Consider the following 18,678-nt stretch of genomic DNA (forward strand, 5'->3'; position numbering starts at 1 on the left):
TTTCCCTTCTTTGTCACTGACCATCGATGCCTCTCGCCTCTTTCATTTCATCTCACCTCAACAAAAATGAGCAGCACTTCAAAAATGCTCCTTTTCATTTTCACAGGCAGAAGATGTTGCAGGGAATGAAAGCGCTGTTTTCTGCCCCTCTGATTCAGACTTCAGATGACCTGCATGAATAGCACATTAGCTGTATGCAATTTACCCAGTTCAGAAGGTTCAGTGTTGTATATAGTCTGCAAAAATCCTTTTTGGGTCAATTTTCTGCAGATGAAAGTTATGTGTACAATGCTTTTATACACCCAACCAGGAGAAAGACAACCCGCCTGCTATCACTGCATCCTATGAGTTTCACACGATCAGGCACTGCAAAAGTGCCTCAATTATTTGCTTTAACGGAGATGTTAGAAATATTAAAAGCTTTTAAATGTGATAGGAAATATAATAGATAAATTTCATGAAAGACTTTATGTTGGTATTCCTTCAATCTAAATTTTTAAAATCACCACCAGTAGCTTTTATTTTATGTTAAATTTAACTAGAAATATAATCATGTCTGATCGTAGAATTGCTGAGGTTATTCAGAGATTAAATGAAACCTGACAACTATGAATGGTAATGAAAAGCACACACTGAAGGGAACAGACATGACTAAACTGAAAATACAACATTAAAAGTGTGACTTTGTAGGGGAGAGCAGGGTCAGTAGGGACATTTTTGTATCAGCGTTAAAATGACGTTCCAATACTCACAGACTACTTCAATAGTAAATAACATAAGATTGTCCCTGAACAGATGCAGGTGTCTGCTAACAATTTATCAAGCTGTTTAGAGGCTGCCACATATGAATTCTATAGTTTTGGACTCTCGAAGCGCAGAGTGTACTCTGGGCACAGATGGAGCAGCCGAAAGACAGGCCCAGTGAAAATGAAATTGAAGAAATCATTGCACTGCGTCTAAAAACACAATTCTGCAGCAGTTCCCCTCCCATCTATCGATCTGCTTGGATCTGCTGATCAGTTATCCACCCCACCACTCAAAGATAGATTCTCATTTTGTGGGAAACACTTGTGAAAGGCAATTTTTAAAAAAATGTACAAGAAGTACATTTTCCCAAAATGTTGTCTCCCAGGGACAGCTGGTCAGTGTTTAGGATAAAAAAAAATATCTGCAACCTAAATATTTCTAAATTTATTATTATTTTTATTTTTATATTTACAATATCAATTGTTCACACATTTGTATGAGAAAAAGAAAACTTTTTTTAAAATTATTTTATTTTATTAAAATACTGAGAAATGGGATTAGGCTGATCTTTTGAGACTTTTTGTTGCACATCAGCTCAGTGTGGTAAGTATAGACTACATGTAACCCATAGGTTTATTGATAGGCTAGTTAGTTTGTTTAGTTTTGCAAAATGAAATTTAGTTAATAACAACAACTCTAAAGGTAAAAATGTTACGTAGTTGAACTTTGCACATTCAAAACATTCTCAGTTATTTAACTAGGAAAGGCCTTTTTCATATTTTTGTGCATTTTTTGTTAAGTTGCAACAGGAAAGAAGGAACTTTAAAGAATACTAGGCTTCTCACTGGTTCTAACAGATAACGTCACATCACCCAAATCCTGGCTTCTTTCTATTGCTTCCTGTTCATTTTAGCATTGAATTTAAGATTTTGCTGATCACTTTTAAAGCTTATCTTGGTCTGGCCTTAAGCTCCATAACACAAATGTTGAACCATATGAGCCAGTTTGCAGCCTTAGATCCGGGTAGTGCCCTTCCAGTTATTCCAAAGCCGAGGCTTAAATCTAAAGGTGATTGTGCTTTTGCCATCAGGGCCCCTCAGCTTTGGAATGACCTGCCTGAGGAGATAAAGTTCAGAGAATCAGGGACTTCTTTTTAATCACTCTTTAAACCCATTATTATAAGTAAGGCTTGCTTTTATGTGACATCATCACATTTTTAATCATTTTTTGTTCATCTTTTTAATCTGTCTTGAGGGTACTTATTTTTTTAGATTATTATTTTGTGTTTGTTGTTTTTCCTTTTATTGCATTTGCTTTTATTGGCATGTTTTTAAATTGGTGTTATCTCCATTTGTAATATCTGCCTGCGTCTGATCTCATGTAATGCTACCTGAATTCCTTTGGTTGGGCAGTGTTGTTTGGCTTCTATGGCTTCTATTGTTATATTGCCTCTGGGGTATCTTTGCTTTGTTGGGCAAAGAACTTTGCTATATAAATGAAGTAGAGACACTTTGGACACCTGTGCTACCTACCAGCAAAACTTCAGACAGCTAACATGAGCTTGAACTGATGGACCAGAAAATTAGCTTTTCAACAATCTATTTTTTGTATGTGGCGTCACTACAAAGAGTGTGCTAGAACAAAAATATCAAAAGAGCCACAAATTTATAGACGCTGCATATTAGAAAACTGTGAAGAAAATGTAAGGAATATTTAGCACTGTCTAAATTGTTTGCCTGGCTCAACCGAAAGCACTCTCCCACTCTTTGCTCCAACGTAAATTTCAACATTCAGCATTTTATTTAAGCATGAAATACAAATGATCTAACCATGTTCAACTGAGCGCAGTTAAATAATTAAACTGCTGGAGGCGTGCTCCATCCAGGTGCAAAATTCCTATGCATTTGGGCTTTTTTTGAGTTGTTATCAAAGCTACGTCGTGTGTGTGCGCCTGTGAGTTCAAAGAGAGAAGGTGTGAGGAGAACTGAGGCAAGCAGATTCATGATGAACTCTCCACGACCTCCAAGCTCTTTGCAAGCTGGTTCTATACAGCAGCTCCCACCTATTGATATCAGCACTTCATGGCTTAAATAATTCATCAGAAAATCATGGTGCTACCTGATTCTCTGCAGATACTGTACTCCTGGCATTTGATTATGACGAGGAACAGCAGGGGTGCACATCCACCAGGCAATGTGCAGATTAATTAGGAGGGATAGTAAAGGGTAAACTGAGAGCAGGTAATGCACTACTTTGTTTCCAGTTAAGATATTTGTTTAACAAGTTAAGTGTTATATTGATGAGACAAGGTTACAGAGTGCTGCTGCATTGCAAAAACCGACAGGAATAAAAAATAGATTGCATGACATTAAGCTCCTCATTCATATCAGATGTATTTTTAAGCTAATGATGTGTTTTAATGTAATGCATGTTGGAAAAGGCTCAAAGGCATCTGAGGCAGAGCTCCTGAAAAATATTTCACACTATGATCAGCTTTTTTTCTTTTTTTGCTTGTAATGGATAATATTAACATCAAAATGTTTTTTAGAAGACTGCATCCAAATTTAAGACTGTAGTAATGCACAGTGGGGCTTTTTTGCATGCACAGCATCAGTGTCAGTCTGCTGAAGTTGTGGGAAAAAATAGGTAACATAAATAAACCTCCCCCATATCCGTCCCACTATGAGCATGTTTTTAACAGTGTTTCTTCCCTCCTACAACATGCGTTAGAGGTCTACTGTCCCCTGGGATGAAACTGATCTTTCATGGACATGAAACAAGAGCTCTGGAGAAATATCAAAGAGCATATCTGAATGTGAGAGCCAAGAGATGGGGAAATCACCAGCTTTGTGAGCCAAATGCGAACACGAATATGCACCTAATGTACTGCAAGTGACACCACTGCTCCGGAGCACAAATGTGTTTCCATGCATGGACAAACTGACAAAGCAGTTAAGCAAACTAGCTGATGACTTTCCTTAGTGTAAGGTTTTCCCCCATTGTTGCATGGATGAATGGTATATTGATGTATTGTTAGAAATACTGTAAAATAGCCCATTTTATAAAGAAGGAGCAAAAAAAAAACAACCCTGTGATCTGAAAAGAACAAGTGCATAACTTGTTGTCTATAAAGAAAACACCAGAACAAAAAAGTGTCTGTCAAAGACCTATTATAAACCAGTGCATCAAACTGGCATTGACTTAGTTGAAAATAAGATTTGCTAATTAGTCTGCCTGTTTACTGGTCCATAACTTGCCTGTCATTTCAAATGACAACAAGATTTTAGTTATTGCTTCTTTATACATTTCCCCAGCTTACAGTCAGCAGCTGCAATTCTTACTATCTCTGCTGCCATCTTTTGACCTACACCAGGTGTTTAACCTTTTCAAACCTGGGAAATTGGCTTGATATCTTTCGAAAACATGGAAAGAAGGCAATGAGAAACTTAAGATGAAATGGCCCATTAATTAGAAAAAAGTTTTTTTAAAAAATTAAAGAAAAAATTAGTTTAAAAAAAGAAGAACAAAACAAACAAAAACACGGGAAAGTTTAAAAAGAAAAATGAATTGCATGAAAAAGGTGCTTAAAATTACAACAGTTCAGTGAAATTATTTCAAATATGCAATAATAATTATAATTAAAGCTGCAAGCAACATTTAAAGGGCCCTCGCATCCCCATGCATGTCGGGGTTCCTTGCGGAACTCCAACTGACACAGTCGCTTATCTCTGGGAATAATGCATGCAGAGAGTTTGGACTCTGGGGTGAGATATTTCACATTATGTAGTACTTCCGGAGGCCACTAGGTGGCAGTGGAGGGGACACAATTTCCAAGAAATCTCGGTATACATAATTTGTAGACCAAACCATATTAATATCATGTAAATCCAATAATTGTCCCTCAAGGCTTACTTCCTGTTGCCAGTAGGTTGCGCTATTACGACTAGCAAAAATTGTCATACAGATGTGTTCAGGGCAGGACCCTTATCAAAGTTACGATGTTTCAGGCAGATTGGACAATGTACACCAAATGTACAACAATTTCCTGTTGTATGTGAGACATCAAAATTGTACGCCACATTATGTGAAAAACCATAAAAGTTTTAAAAGGTTTTTTTTTCATCACCAAGGGGTTGAGAATGGACACACCAATTCTGAAGTCGATTGGTTGAATCCTGTATGACAAGACGACAAAAGTATGAGGTCCGAAATCGCCAAAAATTAGCACAAAATTCAAAATGGCTGACTTCCTGTTGGGTTTGAGGGATGGTTCCATGAGGTTTTTTTGTGCGTCTGGGCATGATACATGAGTGTACCGAATTTCATAATTGTAGCTGAAACTTTATGTGAACTTTCCATAGGGGCAACATGTTAGGGGGCGCCGAAAACACCAAAATACAAAATTTTTCGCCAGTCCGGAAGAGCGTACCAAGATTTATGAGTTTTTGAGCATGTTTAGGCCTCCAAAAACACAATCCATTTGGCGGAAAAATAATAATTTCTTGCATTCCAAGAGAGTCCTCGTACCTTTCAGTGCTCGGGCCCCAAATATATTTCTATGGCATTTTCCCCAAGCTTTTTTTTTTTTTTTAATTATTTTAAATCGACTCATGCCTTGCAATTTGCGTGACATTTTTTGTTAAGCTGACTGTTGCCTTTTACCAACTGCTCAGGGTTAAAAGGTTTAAATACTTGTGAAAGGTGTATGAATGCAGCACAGGAAAATTGATGTCCATCCAGGTTTCTTAGGGTTAACCTGGACCCTCGGCCACAATGTATGCACTGTTTGTGAACAATAGAGGAAAGTTGCAGAACATCAATTTGACAAGCAGAGATATCAGTATCAATAGTTTGTCACAGTTTTCGCATAAACTACTGCATTTAATTAAATGATGAAAATGCTTATCATTCATCCAGCTGCCGACTTTTAACATCTAAAGGTTTTCTATTGTAAAATAAATTCTGAGGGAGTTCTTTCAACTGTTATTTTTGGATCATTATGTAACACAGACACATGATCAGGTAAAAATGTAATGGTGAAGAGAATCTAAGCTCAAAAGTCCTCTTACAAAGGATTTTTCAACATCTCACAGTCCTGATTCATCAGACAGAGCTGGCTGAGGTGTCACCTGAGGTGCAGTTGAAAGCCTTCGATCAATAATAAGGAAACCTTTGATCTTAGATTCTCACTGTATATTGTTTCCAAATATTCTTTCCCCGTGATATCCAAAATAACAATTTTCCAACCAATTTTGCAAATCAAACAACTTCGACTTTTATTCAATCCATGTAAGGACATCAGAGATGCATTTTGAAACAAACAAGAACATGGTATTAATCCAATGCAGTTAAGATATGACTTTTTTTTAAACTGTCAGCTGGTTCATAAATCGTACACCTCCATGTGCGATAAGGCCTCATCTGACTCCTCAGACTGTAGTGACTCTCATGACCAGCTCTCGTGTGCTATTGTTGGGTTGGCTGCGGGCCTCTGGCTGCCTGAGGTGGCTGAGGAGGTGGAGGATGTTGTAGGGACAGTGTTGGTCTGGCACTGCGCTGTTGGGGTCCACATGTGTTCCCAGTCCTCCTGCGGCCGCCACCACAGTTGTAGAAGTTGAGCCGTCGGCTGTGGAGGCTACCACCATCAGCGAGGAGGTGGAGGTGGACACTCCCACCCCAGTCTGATAGACGGGGCTGGGCTGAGACAGAGTCCTCTCCACAGCGGCGTTCTTCAGGTCATCGCTGTCCATAGACTTATCATAGTTCAGGACTTTCCACTGCTGGTTCACGGCCTGCCAGCGGTGGAAGATACGAAACACAGAAGGTCCCTCGTGGACAATTAGTGCTGTGGAGATCAGAGGATCAATTAGACAATGTCGCTGTCTGGCAGCAGTGTTAATGACACCACAAAGTGATATATATCTCTGCAGTAGTAGATGTTAAAGCCTGCAGGAAGTATTAGCTGAGGGAGCAGCAGAACAAAACAACTCATCTTTTAAGTAGCGCACCATAACCCCGAGATAAGATCTTTATTTCTTGGAAAAATTGTAGACGTGGCACAACTTATGACACAGCAGCACTCACCACTCTTAGATTTAGGTTAGCAAATGATGCATCTGTTCTCTGGGGCTGTTCGATAACATCTTATCACAGTTTAAAATTGCTTATTGATTCATGTTCATTGAACTCAGTATCTGGAAAATTGAAATCAATCTGTAACAGGAGATGCTTGGACCCCAAGATTTATCTGCTTTTTTTTTCATTTTAAAGTGATATAGAGGGACATACTTTATGAGTGGGATGTTTTGCTCATTACCTTTTATACCATTGTCACCACTACAGCCAGTATGCAGAACTATATCATCATATAGCAAACACATTTTAATTGAAATTACCTTTTATAACTAATGGCAAAAGTATTGTTCTCTTATGTAAGAAGTAACAGCTCTGCGCTGCAGCAGTCTGCTAAAAATGGATATATAATAATTTACAGCCTCTTCTATATTTACAGTTTATTGATGAAATCCTGTCTCTCCTCTTCACTTCTGTGTCTCTCCCACTCCAACTTTGTGGATAAGTAAAAGTCTGGTCTTTGCTCTTTAATGTCTGCCAGGTGACAAGTTAATCTCTGTAAAGTGCAGAGTTAATGACTCCACAGTCAATCCTCGCCACCAAACCGGAGACAATCAATCTCCTCTTCCTCTTATCCTGCTGTCTGCTGCAGTGGCAGCTAGAGTTTTCTTAATGTGAGATGCCATCACACAGTCATCCAAAACATGCAGGCCCCCGGGCTCCAGAGAAGGACAGCCGGCTTTAAGGGGCTGCTACTAGTTTGAATTTGGACACCCACACAAATCCAGAAGATGGTTAAAAATGTGTCCATGCATCTTTTTTTCCCCGTTGTGTTATATTAATGCAGAGTTTGCCTGAATTTGGCATTGCACCTTGAAACAGATTTTCATATATGCTATGACTAACACTCAAGTTCCTGCAATAACTGAATGCTTCTTGTTCAAAAGTTGAATTTTTGTTTAATTGATTGAGTGACTGAGCTGTGACTGGGCATTTCATCTTTAATATAGTAACTGTAATATAGTGAAAACCGCAATAAATATTGACAAAAGTGGCCAAACAAATCGTGTGCAATACAAATACAAGCCAGTGTAATAAGACAAGACTCCACACATTCATATTGACATGAAATAACAGTAAATATTGGTTGTATTGATTGTCAATAGTGTTAACTTTTAATGCCATGCCCGGCGGGAATAATTATTGACTCTACTAAAAACCTTGGACATTATGTTTGTTTCGTGTGATGAATGCATAATGTACCTGATTGCACACCCTAAATATCATTTTCAGTCTTAAAAAGCACACATCAATTCCAGGAGGAATAATGAGGATCAAATTATTTTAAATCAATGTGAAATAGCAGCTCACCGATGCAGACGATATCCATGAAGCCGTACATGCCGTAGCAGATCTGGAAAAGCAGATCTTGCCGCTGCCAGCGGGCTGACGGGCTGAAGGACGACCACACCAGCCAGGAGATGCTGGCCATCAGGAACAGCGAGCCCAAAATGGCTGCTGCTATCTGCACTTTCTCGATCACTGTCAAGGAGATGGCCTGCCACTGCAGGAAGACACAGAGCACAAACCGCTCAGCTCTTTGTTCTCCACGCTCATTTCTCTGTTAACTTTAGTGAATACTTGGAAAAACACTGAGGAAAAAAGAGAATGAGTACGTTAAGAGTGACAACAAACAAAGGAAAGAAACAGTCAATGGATACAATCACTGATTAAAAAACATAAATTAAAAAAAATATATATAAATGAACCCTTTAAAACATTAAGAAACTGGTTTGACTTCTTTCAAAAACATGGCTAGAAAGCAAGGAGCAACTTAATAAGACCAAAATTAAAGGGAAAAAAATCAAGAGGAAGGAAGGAAAGAAAAAAACCCCAGTATACATATTTTTCTGTGAAATTATTTTAAATATGTAGTCATCATAATGATATATGTAGTTTTGTGGACATTTCTCACTGGAATTCTTTAATTTTCCTCTTTTTTAAACTAATTTTCATGTAATTTTTTGTATGGTTTTGCATATATGCAAATGCAAAAAATGTGAGTTATTGAGTTATTTGTAACTGTAATTTTTTTAGCATTTGCACATAAAGATTAAAGCTATATATGAAGCACAAAATCACAAAGCGGTATTTCACACATCAGTGCTGCCTGGAAGAACCTCCAAAAAAAAATCTATGTCCAATCACTCTCCACTAAAACTGAGAGAAAAGTTGCTTCTGCAATCTTTCTGTTCTAGAGATCAGAGGGAAAGCCTTGTTTAATTCAAAAGCTTTCATTTTCAGAGCTCGGTTGATGATCAGAGCAAAACTAGAGCTGCAGTCAAGACAGTGTGATTCCTGAAAATGGTGTTTTGTCCCGAATAAATTTTGATTTGAAAACCAAAAATGCATCCAAATGAGTCCCAGTGGAGAGGGGCCTGAGGCGATCCATCCCTTCGCTCATAAACCCCAGCAATTCTCCTGATGGCAAAACAGACATTTTTGTACTTTACGATGAGTTTCTCATCGTAATGTTAACTCGCCACAAACTTGGATTTCCAAGAACCTACAATAACTTGCTCATGATCACCACTCTGTAAATATTTTCACACACAGTAATAAAATCTTGGCTTCTCATCCAGCACTTTTCCTTTTAAATGACTACGGTCCGGGTGCCCTTTACACCCACAGCTCACCTGTAATGGATTCTTGGTGCTGATGGCAATGACCTGATATTTGTAGTAGCAGAGCTCACAGGCCCAGGAACCTCTCTCGCTGATCCATTTGATGAGGCAGGGATGGTGGGTGCAGCGTACTGACCCGCTGCACCGACACGGGCTCAGGAGCTCCCCCTGTGGAAGACAGTTAATCAATACCAGCAACCAAGGGCAAGGTCTTTTCATTATTTTAATCCTTTAAATGCATACATATATGTTCCATATTTTTACTTTCACTGAATACCATGCTTGGACAGTCATACATTCTTTTTTTTGTTTTCAGCAGAAGTATACAGATTACAATGAAATGCATCGACCAAAACAAGAAGAAAATTGCTACAATTTTATGCCTCATAATACTGGACTCAAGTTGTGATTTGTAATTATCACCCTAAAGCAATCATCAACCAGCTGATAATCCTTTGTTTTCTCATCATATTTACTCCCTGCAGCTAACCCTTTAAACTACAGGTTACACCATCCATACATTTATATTTCTTTGCACTTCTTTGTGCTGGCTTATTGATTTTCTGGGAGCTTTGTATCCACAGTAAGGCAAGTGCACACACACACACACACACACACACACACACACACACACACACACACACACACACACACAGAGGCACGCTTACAGAGTGCACGCAGCACTACACATTATAGCACTGTCATATTATAGCAGAACACCAGTTCAGGTGTGAAATGAAAGCTTTGCCTCACACCAAGTTGACAGGCAAAATGCTTGATTACTAATACAGTTGAAACGTGGAGGATTAGTCACTGAGGCTTTTATCAAAGAGCAAACCCCAACAACGCTGCAAAATACAGCGCTAAATGTACACCTTTACTGCAGCTGTCACATATACGTAAATATTCTTTTGTAGTTGTAAATATGGTAACTTCAGACCAAATATAGAAAAACATTTAATTTTCTCCTTTTCTCTTCCTTCCTCCAGATTCTGTTCTCAGCGCCTCTCTCCGCCTGCACCTGATCTTTATTAAAGGTAAAATGTGTCTGGCTGCTCTGTCTTTGTATTCACAAGGACATTTTGAACAGCATCCAATATTTGGTACAGTCATTGTGCAAGACATGGTTACTTGTCATACTGGTCATCTTGAGATAACATTTCTGCGCAGTCAGTCAGGATGTTAGTATAACTGACTTACTTACTACTTACTCAGGTAGGTTTGGTTTGCAGTATAAAGGACAAGGCATCCACTGACACAACATACAGGATAAAACATGACAAGAGGATAAAAGATCCCAGTATCCCAGTGCTACTCAAAATGGTAAATATGTAATAAATACCCCCCCAATAACAGTACTAAACTACAAAACCAAACCCTAAAATAAAAACAATGAAAAAATTATGAATAAATAAGGTATAAATATAGGGTCTAAAATGTCCCCTACATTGGACTAGTGATAGCAACGTATAATTGATTTAACTGAAAGCCACATTAACTAGTTAGGTTAACCTCTCGGCTGCAGGAGTCTACATCTTCAAGCGGTAAGTAGCTGAAAGTAGGAATGGGAATCAAGAAATAGTTCCAGTTGAGAACCGCTCCAAATTGTCTGGACCGTCAGAAACCTCTGAGTTTATCGATTGCTTTTGTTGATGCCGGCATGTTTTGGTTTTTGTTTGCTTTTTTTTTTGACAGTTGTACGTTGCAAAATAATGATATCAAACTAATGCGTCAATGCTGCTGGAAACTTACAACAAGAAGGAGTCATGGCAGACAGAGAGAAACGGTCCAAAGTGAAAATGAAAACAGTGCTGCTTGCATTTTCTCTACATGATCATTTTAAGAGCGAAAACTACAGCAATATGATGAAACATCTTTCTACCAACGTGGGCTTAAATTGCAGAAACAACATTTGTGCATTTCAATACAAATACTACTATACTGTATAGTATGACAAAAAACAACAAACAACATCCGGTATGCCAAAGATACCAGGATGTTCTAACTACATCTGGTCGGATTTTGCAGAATGCATGCCAGCATGCTTCTCTGGCTATTCTGACCCACAATCCTCTGTGCAACGGCAGATACATCACACATCCACAGCTGGTTGATAGCTGACAGAAGTGACAAATGACAGCACATTGTCAAGCGACCGATGACCACTCGAATGGTAATAATAGGAATACTAATGTTTAAGTGAACAAAACAATGTAGAGATTGCCACAACAACAACAAAAAAAAGAAAATAACAGTGGTAGAGAAAGGCATGGGAGACTTGTGAACGCTCTTTCCTTTTGCAAAACATTACTGAAAAGGAGAATGTCATTGCTGTCAGGTGTAAAAGGTGAGATTTAGCCTTATCTTTAACTTGGCCAACATGTGCTTTGAGCTGATCCGGTGGTGTCTGACTGGTCAGAAAAATCAAAGAATAAGACTCTGAAACCAATCAGCTAACACGATAACAAGAAAATCACAAAATGTAGCATCATACGGTTTTCACTACACAGCAGTATGTGCTCAGCCATATTCATAACCAGCCATTATTCTTAAACCGTATTCAGCCTGAGGAGAATTTTAGACATTTAGAATCTCTCACCCCAAACTCCCAAAACTCATTAAAATAGATTACCAGTCATGTCATATTAGATATAGATAATGACCCAAAAGATGTAGGCTTGCCACCCTTCTAAGGTCCTGACCTGCAGTTAAAGAAACTTGAATCTATAAAATTCAAAGCATGACCTTCTTGTATAGATGTTTTAATCTTAATGGGATTGAACAAAAAGTCTGTAGTGAATGAAAAAATGAATTAGCCAACCCCCTCTGCAGCAAGAAAGCTCTCCTCCTCCCTAAGACAAGGCATTCAATTTCTGAGCCAAGGTATTGTTAATTCAATATTAAATATCCCCTGTCCCTGTCTACCGCGAACATGGCACAGAGATTGTGGGAAGAAATGCAAAACGCAGTGAGTTTCCAGATTATTTCTCCACGGCATCGTTGTGCTGACATCTCTGACAGACGGAGCAGCACCCTGGTCGAGGAGAAGGGAGGGAAAAAGCAGGGAGTTAGAGGAGAAAAGGCCCATCTACAGATGGCCAGGGTGGGAGTGTATTGGCAGGAGCACCAGAACACTTCTGCCGTGTCCAGTGGGACTCAGACCGCTCACTGTGACTGGCCTGATTGCAGCCAAGAGCTGAAACCTAGATCACTCCAGTACAACTGAGGCTGGAGAGAGAGCAAGAGAGACTGATAACAAATGTGGCATTACGGCCCACGCATACAGAAAGTGATAACTAAATGTCCTTTTGTTGATCAAACAGCAATGATCATTCAAAAAAAAGAAAAAACAAAAAACAAAACCACACGAGAACAATGTAATAAGAAGATTTTAAGACTGATAGTGTTGGCTGTGTTATTTCATTACTCTGTGCTGCATTATCCTAAAAACACCTCAGTGCACCTAATTTTCTCTTTATAAAATTGGATCCACTCCAAATGTATATAATGACATGAAACTAAATTAGAGATGGCTATTCACATTTCTTAAGGGTCTGGAATCAATGCAGGTGAACTCCATTAACTCTAGGCGAAGGGAAATTGTGGTATAATAAACTAGCTCCCACAGAAACCGAATAAAAGTGATTTTTTTTTTACAATAGCCAATGACATTCAGGCCAAAAGCATTTCTTTAGTCCCTGCAATAATGGAGTCATTTGAAAACAGCTTCATATGCGCATTTTAACCATGTCCAACAAGTTAGAGGGAAAAGCTAAAAAAAAATGAATTAAAGGTCATGTGATTTCACATTTCTTTACCTGAAATGACTGCCCATAAAATATAAGCTAAAGGACGTTCCACTCGTTGTTTATTTTACAGGAACCATTAAGCCTACAGTAACAGTTAATGGCCCTTTAGAAATGACTGAATAAAAGAGCAACCAAGGTGTATCATTTAAGTTCATGAGTCTACAGCTCCTGTCATGTGCTTGTGTAACTTGTTTCTGTCCTATTCCCAACAAATGGCAGAGGAGCCGTCCTATGTACATATGATGGAGCACAGAAAGCATAATGCCTCTGCACTGTGGGGCCATATAGAAAGAATGATGCTAACTTTCCCCCTCGAGGCTTCTCATTGTGTCTCAGACAAACACACTGTGTGAGTGCATTATCTGTGTTATGATTTAGGAGGGAAAGATGACATTTTTTCTAAGCAGCAGGGACTCACGTATTCTCAACATGCAGCTCAAGTAAGGACAGGGCAGCAGAAGCCCCAAAGGGCAATTCGATGTAATAGTGCATGACTATTCAGGGGAAGGATCCCTCATACACAACATGACTTTTCTTTATTTCTTTAAATTACTTTTATATCACTTCTTTATATATCTTTGTTATAAGATTGTGCACTACACGACTGTTTCCTGAAAATCTCTATGATCTAAAACCTAGCACAGAAATTGCTTATTCTTTGAGGGACGAAGTCAAGATCAAGTGTGAAAGCATGAGCCTGAATAAAGCAAATGCTCCATGCAAGCAAGTCACAGCCCCCTGTAAAGCTTCTCACTGACCTTTAGCGAAATAGAACCAACAATGCACTGAAATATGTCTCAAGTTAGCCGTGTATAAAAAAAATACATGAATAACCTGAAGTACATTGGCTCAGCTGTTCATTATTCTGTGCATTTTGTGTCTGGGAATTAATAATTTAACTCCAACAAAAGCAGTCTGGCTTATAGAACTGGTCAAGATTTCTATATCTTAATACAAAACTCTCAAGTCCTTTTATACACTGCAAGAGTTATTGGTCTAAGTTATCATTCCTCCGTCCTGAAGATATCCCTTTATTGTGTGAGCCTAATGGAAGCAATGGGGGACAAAATCCAGTCTTTGTTCTGTGCTATCATCAAGTAGTTATTACCAAAATTATGAACTTACTGTCCCATAAAGAACAGCTACAATGTAGAACCTTACGTGAAGTATAATTTATACAAAAAACAAAGATCCCAAAGTGCACAGTTACACATCAGAGGAGAACAGACTTATGTTGATACCTGACACAGTAGAAATTGAAAATGAGCTTCATTCTACTGTTTTACTGTCCTGCACGCAAAGATATAACGGATGTACTTTTGAGTAAAATGGCCTCCATTTATGTTCATTTCTTTTAGTTGGATGATTTTGAAAAATTTGAGCTATGTTTTCGAAAGGGAACCTTTTACGGAGCATAATTTGTTTGTTGGGCCTGGGATAGAAGGCAGAGTATTACGTTTGGTGACTGAGCAGTAAGATTACATGTATTCTGGATTGATTGTTGCAACAACACTGTAATAGTGTCCTGTAAACCAATGAGGGTTGGACACATGTTTGTGTGCATGACACAGAATAAAGTGATCAATCAATCATATCATATCAAAATGATAGTCTGTTGGCATTGCATTGCCTATTTGATTCCTTACTGACTTGTCAAGAAGGGGGAGTAACACAAAGTGGGAATTTTGTACTAAAAGACATTGGACGTAATCCACTAAGATTTGGCTTACAGACTTCTGAAGGAATAGCTTCATAGCCAGTATGGAGAGGAAGAATGATTAAAGTGATCAATGCCTTTCTATGGGTGCTCAAGTACCGCATTAAGTATTGTTTTAAGTACTGCGTTAAGACAAATTTGGAAAGAAAGATGGGAACTATCTTTAAAAATAGCAGGACTTTGGTTGTGAATCACAAAGGGCACCTCAAAGAAAATGGCACCAAAAAACACAGGCAGAATTTCGATTACACAGACTTATTACACCGTTTGGTGTCATATTAAATCAGAGTACAATCATTTTTCATTGGTTGCCTCTGTCAGACACTCAAGGCCCTTTTCTAGTGGGATGCTTGAGGAAAGAAATGTCTCTCGCTCCCTTCTTTACTCTGTCTTGAGTATCTCAGCCTTGGGGATGGAAGTGTTTTGGAGGTGGATTGTCAGATCAGATACTGGCTGCCTTGGTCTATGTGACATCCTGGAGGCTAAGGGAGAACAGAGGATAACTAATGTCCCCACTGCCTGTATCACACAGTGACACACAGACAGTCCACTCATCTCTCTTTTCAAATGGAGCATCATTCTCCTTGTACCCATTTACACCTCAGCAGATCCATATCTGGACTTCGCCCAAACCAACAGCAGAGACGACAGAAAAAGGAACGCCGGTGATGGATAACAACTTGCATAATGATAAGACGGCATGAAATCAAGTGCTATTGACTAGCTGCAATGTCTCAAGGAAGCATCGATAAGATGAGTTGGAGGAGGCCATGGGAAACACTGCGAATTTCGAAGCCGGTACTTTGTATGCACTGCAGAGTGTGCTGACTATCTGGAGTTTTTGAAAAAACAAGGGTGAGGCCTTGTCTTCCAATCTCACAACTGGACCCCGTGTCAGTGATAATTACAAAGTCTGTGCTCAGAGGTAGAATGATGCACAGAATTGCTGTTGGAGTAATTAGTTGATGAAACATAGAGAGATTACAGACCATACACAGTGCAATGACCATGAAATGATACAGTAAATCTGCTGCTCGGTTAACGCCAAAGCAGCCATGAGTACAGACCGCCGGATAAAAAGTTATGTTTTACACCTTGCTTCTCACTTTTGCTAACCTCCCTACCTCTGTTACCAATTGGTGAGGTGTGACATATTTGTCAGTGTGGTCTCAAATGCTCTGTCGAACACTGTAACTAATGCGTCTGCAAATTGCTAAGTGCTTGCTTCTCTGATATAATTTAATATTATTTATTGCTGCACATCTTTGCCATCTTCCTTCAGATTTTACCTCTGCTGATTGATGTAGTGTGACATTATCATCAACATGGCCCCAAAGACAGAGGGACGCAGTGTGAAGGCTCTTCCCTCCTGTTCTGTGCACATTATGATTTTTTTTTTTTTTTTGCTGTTTCCAGGTGGTGCGTGTGAGCAGCAGAGTGAGAGGTTTTTATTTGATTTTTTCACGCATGTAATGCTTCGATATGAATTCACAGTGTTTGGCTGTAATGAGTTGTTACTGCATCTCTGTGTATCCTCCACACTTGTCAACCATGGGGACAAGGTCTTTCATTATCCTCCCACTGTTAGCTATAGCTGTCTTTTCAAGCCATGCAAAGGGATGAGTGCAGGATGCAGTGGGATCCCTGCTCAGAGGGCTCTCAAGCTGTGCGAATGCCCTAATAAGACACTGGGAGTGGGTTTTCTCACAGGAAAAGAAGTCTGACCAGTGCATTGTCATGTGATACAGGGATGCATGATACTGGATTTTTTGCCGTTGTCCAATATAGCGAAATATATCAGAATACAGACATATCCACTTTCTTCCCAACTAATTTTACTGATCATCAAGTCTCTTCTGTAGAAGAGTTAACGTCGTATTATGCATATTTGTGATGGCCCACCAGCAGATGGAGACATATAATACAATGATTTTTTAATATATATATATATATGTAATGTAATTTGTGATATTGACAGAAATCAGCATGTTGGACAATTCTGATATTTCATCTTAAAGCCAATGTCTCCTGATACCAATGACGTGCCAATATTGTCCTGCACGCCTAATGTGATACAAACTCTATATGTAACAGTGGCTCTGCCAGGAAGGGATGCTTTTTTTTAATCTAAATGGTCAACATTTCCATCAACTGCTTTAGTCTTTAGTTAACATAGAACAAGTAACATAAACACAAAACCATCAGATTCGACTAAAATTTCAGAGAATGTATGCTTATGTTATAACTCATAGATCAAAGAGACATACGTCCTTTTTTTTTTAAACATTTCTGTAAACAGGTTTTTCCTCGACTTACATGCTCTGGTCCCTGGAAGCAGATCCGGCACACCGGAGTCCTGAAGCCACTTTCCGTGTAGCTGGTGAGGGAGAACCTCTCCTCGAGTTTGCCCTTTGAGCAGTCATCAGAGGAGCTGCTGCAGCCGCGCAGGGCCGCCGACAGCTCTGCAGCATCAACCCAGCCCGCTCGCTCTCCGCCCGGTGGCCCGGTGGCTCCCGCTGCAGGTGGGGCAACCCGTTCCCCGGCGTGCTGGTGGCTCCGCGTTAACGTGTTGTTGTTGTCGGGGACGGGGACGCCTGTTTCATGGCTTTCCGCTCCTTGGACGCTCATGGGGGTCAGCGGAGGCAGCGGTGTCGGCGGTGCCGGTGGCCCGAGAAGGAGCACCCTCAGGTCACCGAGCAGGACGCAACAGCGGCTCTTCAGCATGCCCTGGCTGCGCAGCATCAGGCTGTATCCGGCCACAAACTCACAGCACCATGCAAAGGTGCTGGAAGAAAACAGCACGTACTGTATGTGTCCCCGTCATGAGCAAACACTTCTTCATATGCCGTGGGATGGGATAGTGGGGGTGCGTTTTCCAGCTTTTGTTGTGGGGTTCAAAGCAGCCTTTTAGTTTTCTATGTTGATATTTCTAATTGAAAGTCCTTTATTGTGTTCCCACGAGAATGTAAATCCAAAAGGCAAACAAATCCCATCGATGCAAACAAGTGTCTGAAGCCATTAAGTTCAATAAATGGAACCGCTAAAAGAGGAAAATCAAATGTTAGATTGATAGGAATATGAATTCAAGTAATAAGGCTACGGTTCGTTCACTCAGTGTCCACTGTCATTTCATGGCCTTAATGGTCTGCCTGCTCTCTACAACATAAACTATCTAGACAGGCTTCTCCCTCCAGATTCACGACGAGTGCAGAAACCACGAATCAAATCTGCCTTTGGTACAATGGACTGATACAGACTAACAAAATGTCAGCGCTCATTCTTGAAATTCAAATACTCCAACAACACCGAAAGACACATTTTAAAATCAGCAGAGCTCAGATTACTGTCGACGTCTTTCAAAGCAAATCAAGTCAATCGATGGCGTGCCATGTTGGGAAGCGAAATCTGTCTTACCTGACGAGCTACCCCGATTTCCATACGACTCACAGTTTCGGGATTTTTTTTTTTCATAGAGCTCCTGCCAGACTGCAGGTCGCTGACAAGTCTGCGTGAAGCTTACATCCTCAATTATCGAATTTCCATGTTCGAGGAACAAGGCGATGGGTTTAAATCCCTCCGTTAAAATCCAACACGATTTTCGGACTGTCCTGCTCTGGGTGAAAGCATCCGTATCCCCGGATTCTCCTGT

General features: G+C 39.7%; 1 protein-coding gene across 1 annotated transcript; it reads right to left on the reverse strand.

Moving 5' to 3' along the window:
- Positions 1 to 6,003: 6,003 nt before the first annotated feature.
- Positions 6,004 to 17,771, reverse strand: marchf4b (membrane associated ring-CH-type finger 4b). The gene is made up of 4 exons (XM_042494968.2): positions 17,346 to 17,771; positions 9,516 to 9,671; positions 8,191 to 8,383; positions 6,004 to 6,592 (listed from the first exon to the last, which is right to left on the reverse strand). The coding sequence occupies exons 1-4, from the start codon at positions 17,769 to 17,771 to the stop codon at positions 6,177 to 6,179; spliced, it is 1,191 nt and encodes a 396-aa protein (XP_042350902.2). The 3' UTR covers positions 6,004 to 6,176.
- Between the last annotated feature and the right edge of the window lie 907 nt (positions 17,772 to 18,678).

Source organism: Plectropomus leopardus, chromosome 10 (genome assembly GCF_026936395.1).
Source record: "Plectropomus leopardus strain MGB_pleo_1.0 chromosome 10, ASM2693639v1, whole genome shotgun sequence".
In the NCBI taxonomy this organism is placed as follows: Eukaryota; Metazoa; Chordata; class Actinopteri; order Perciformes; family Serranidae; genus Plectropomus; species Plectropomus leopardus.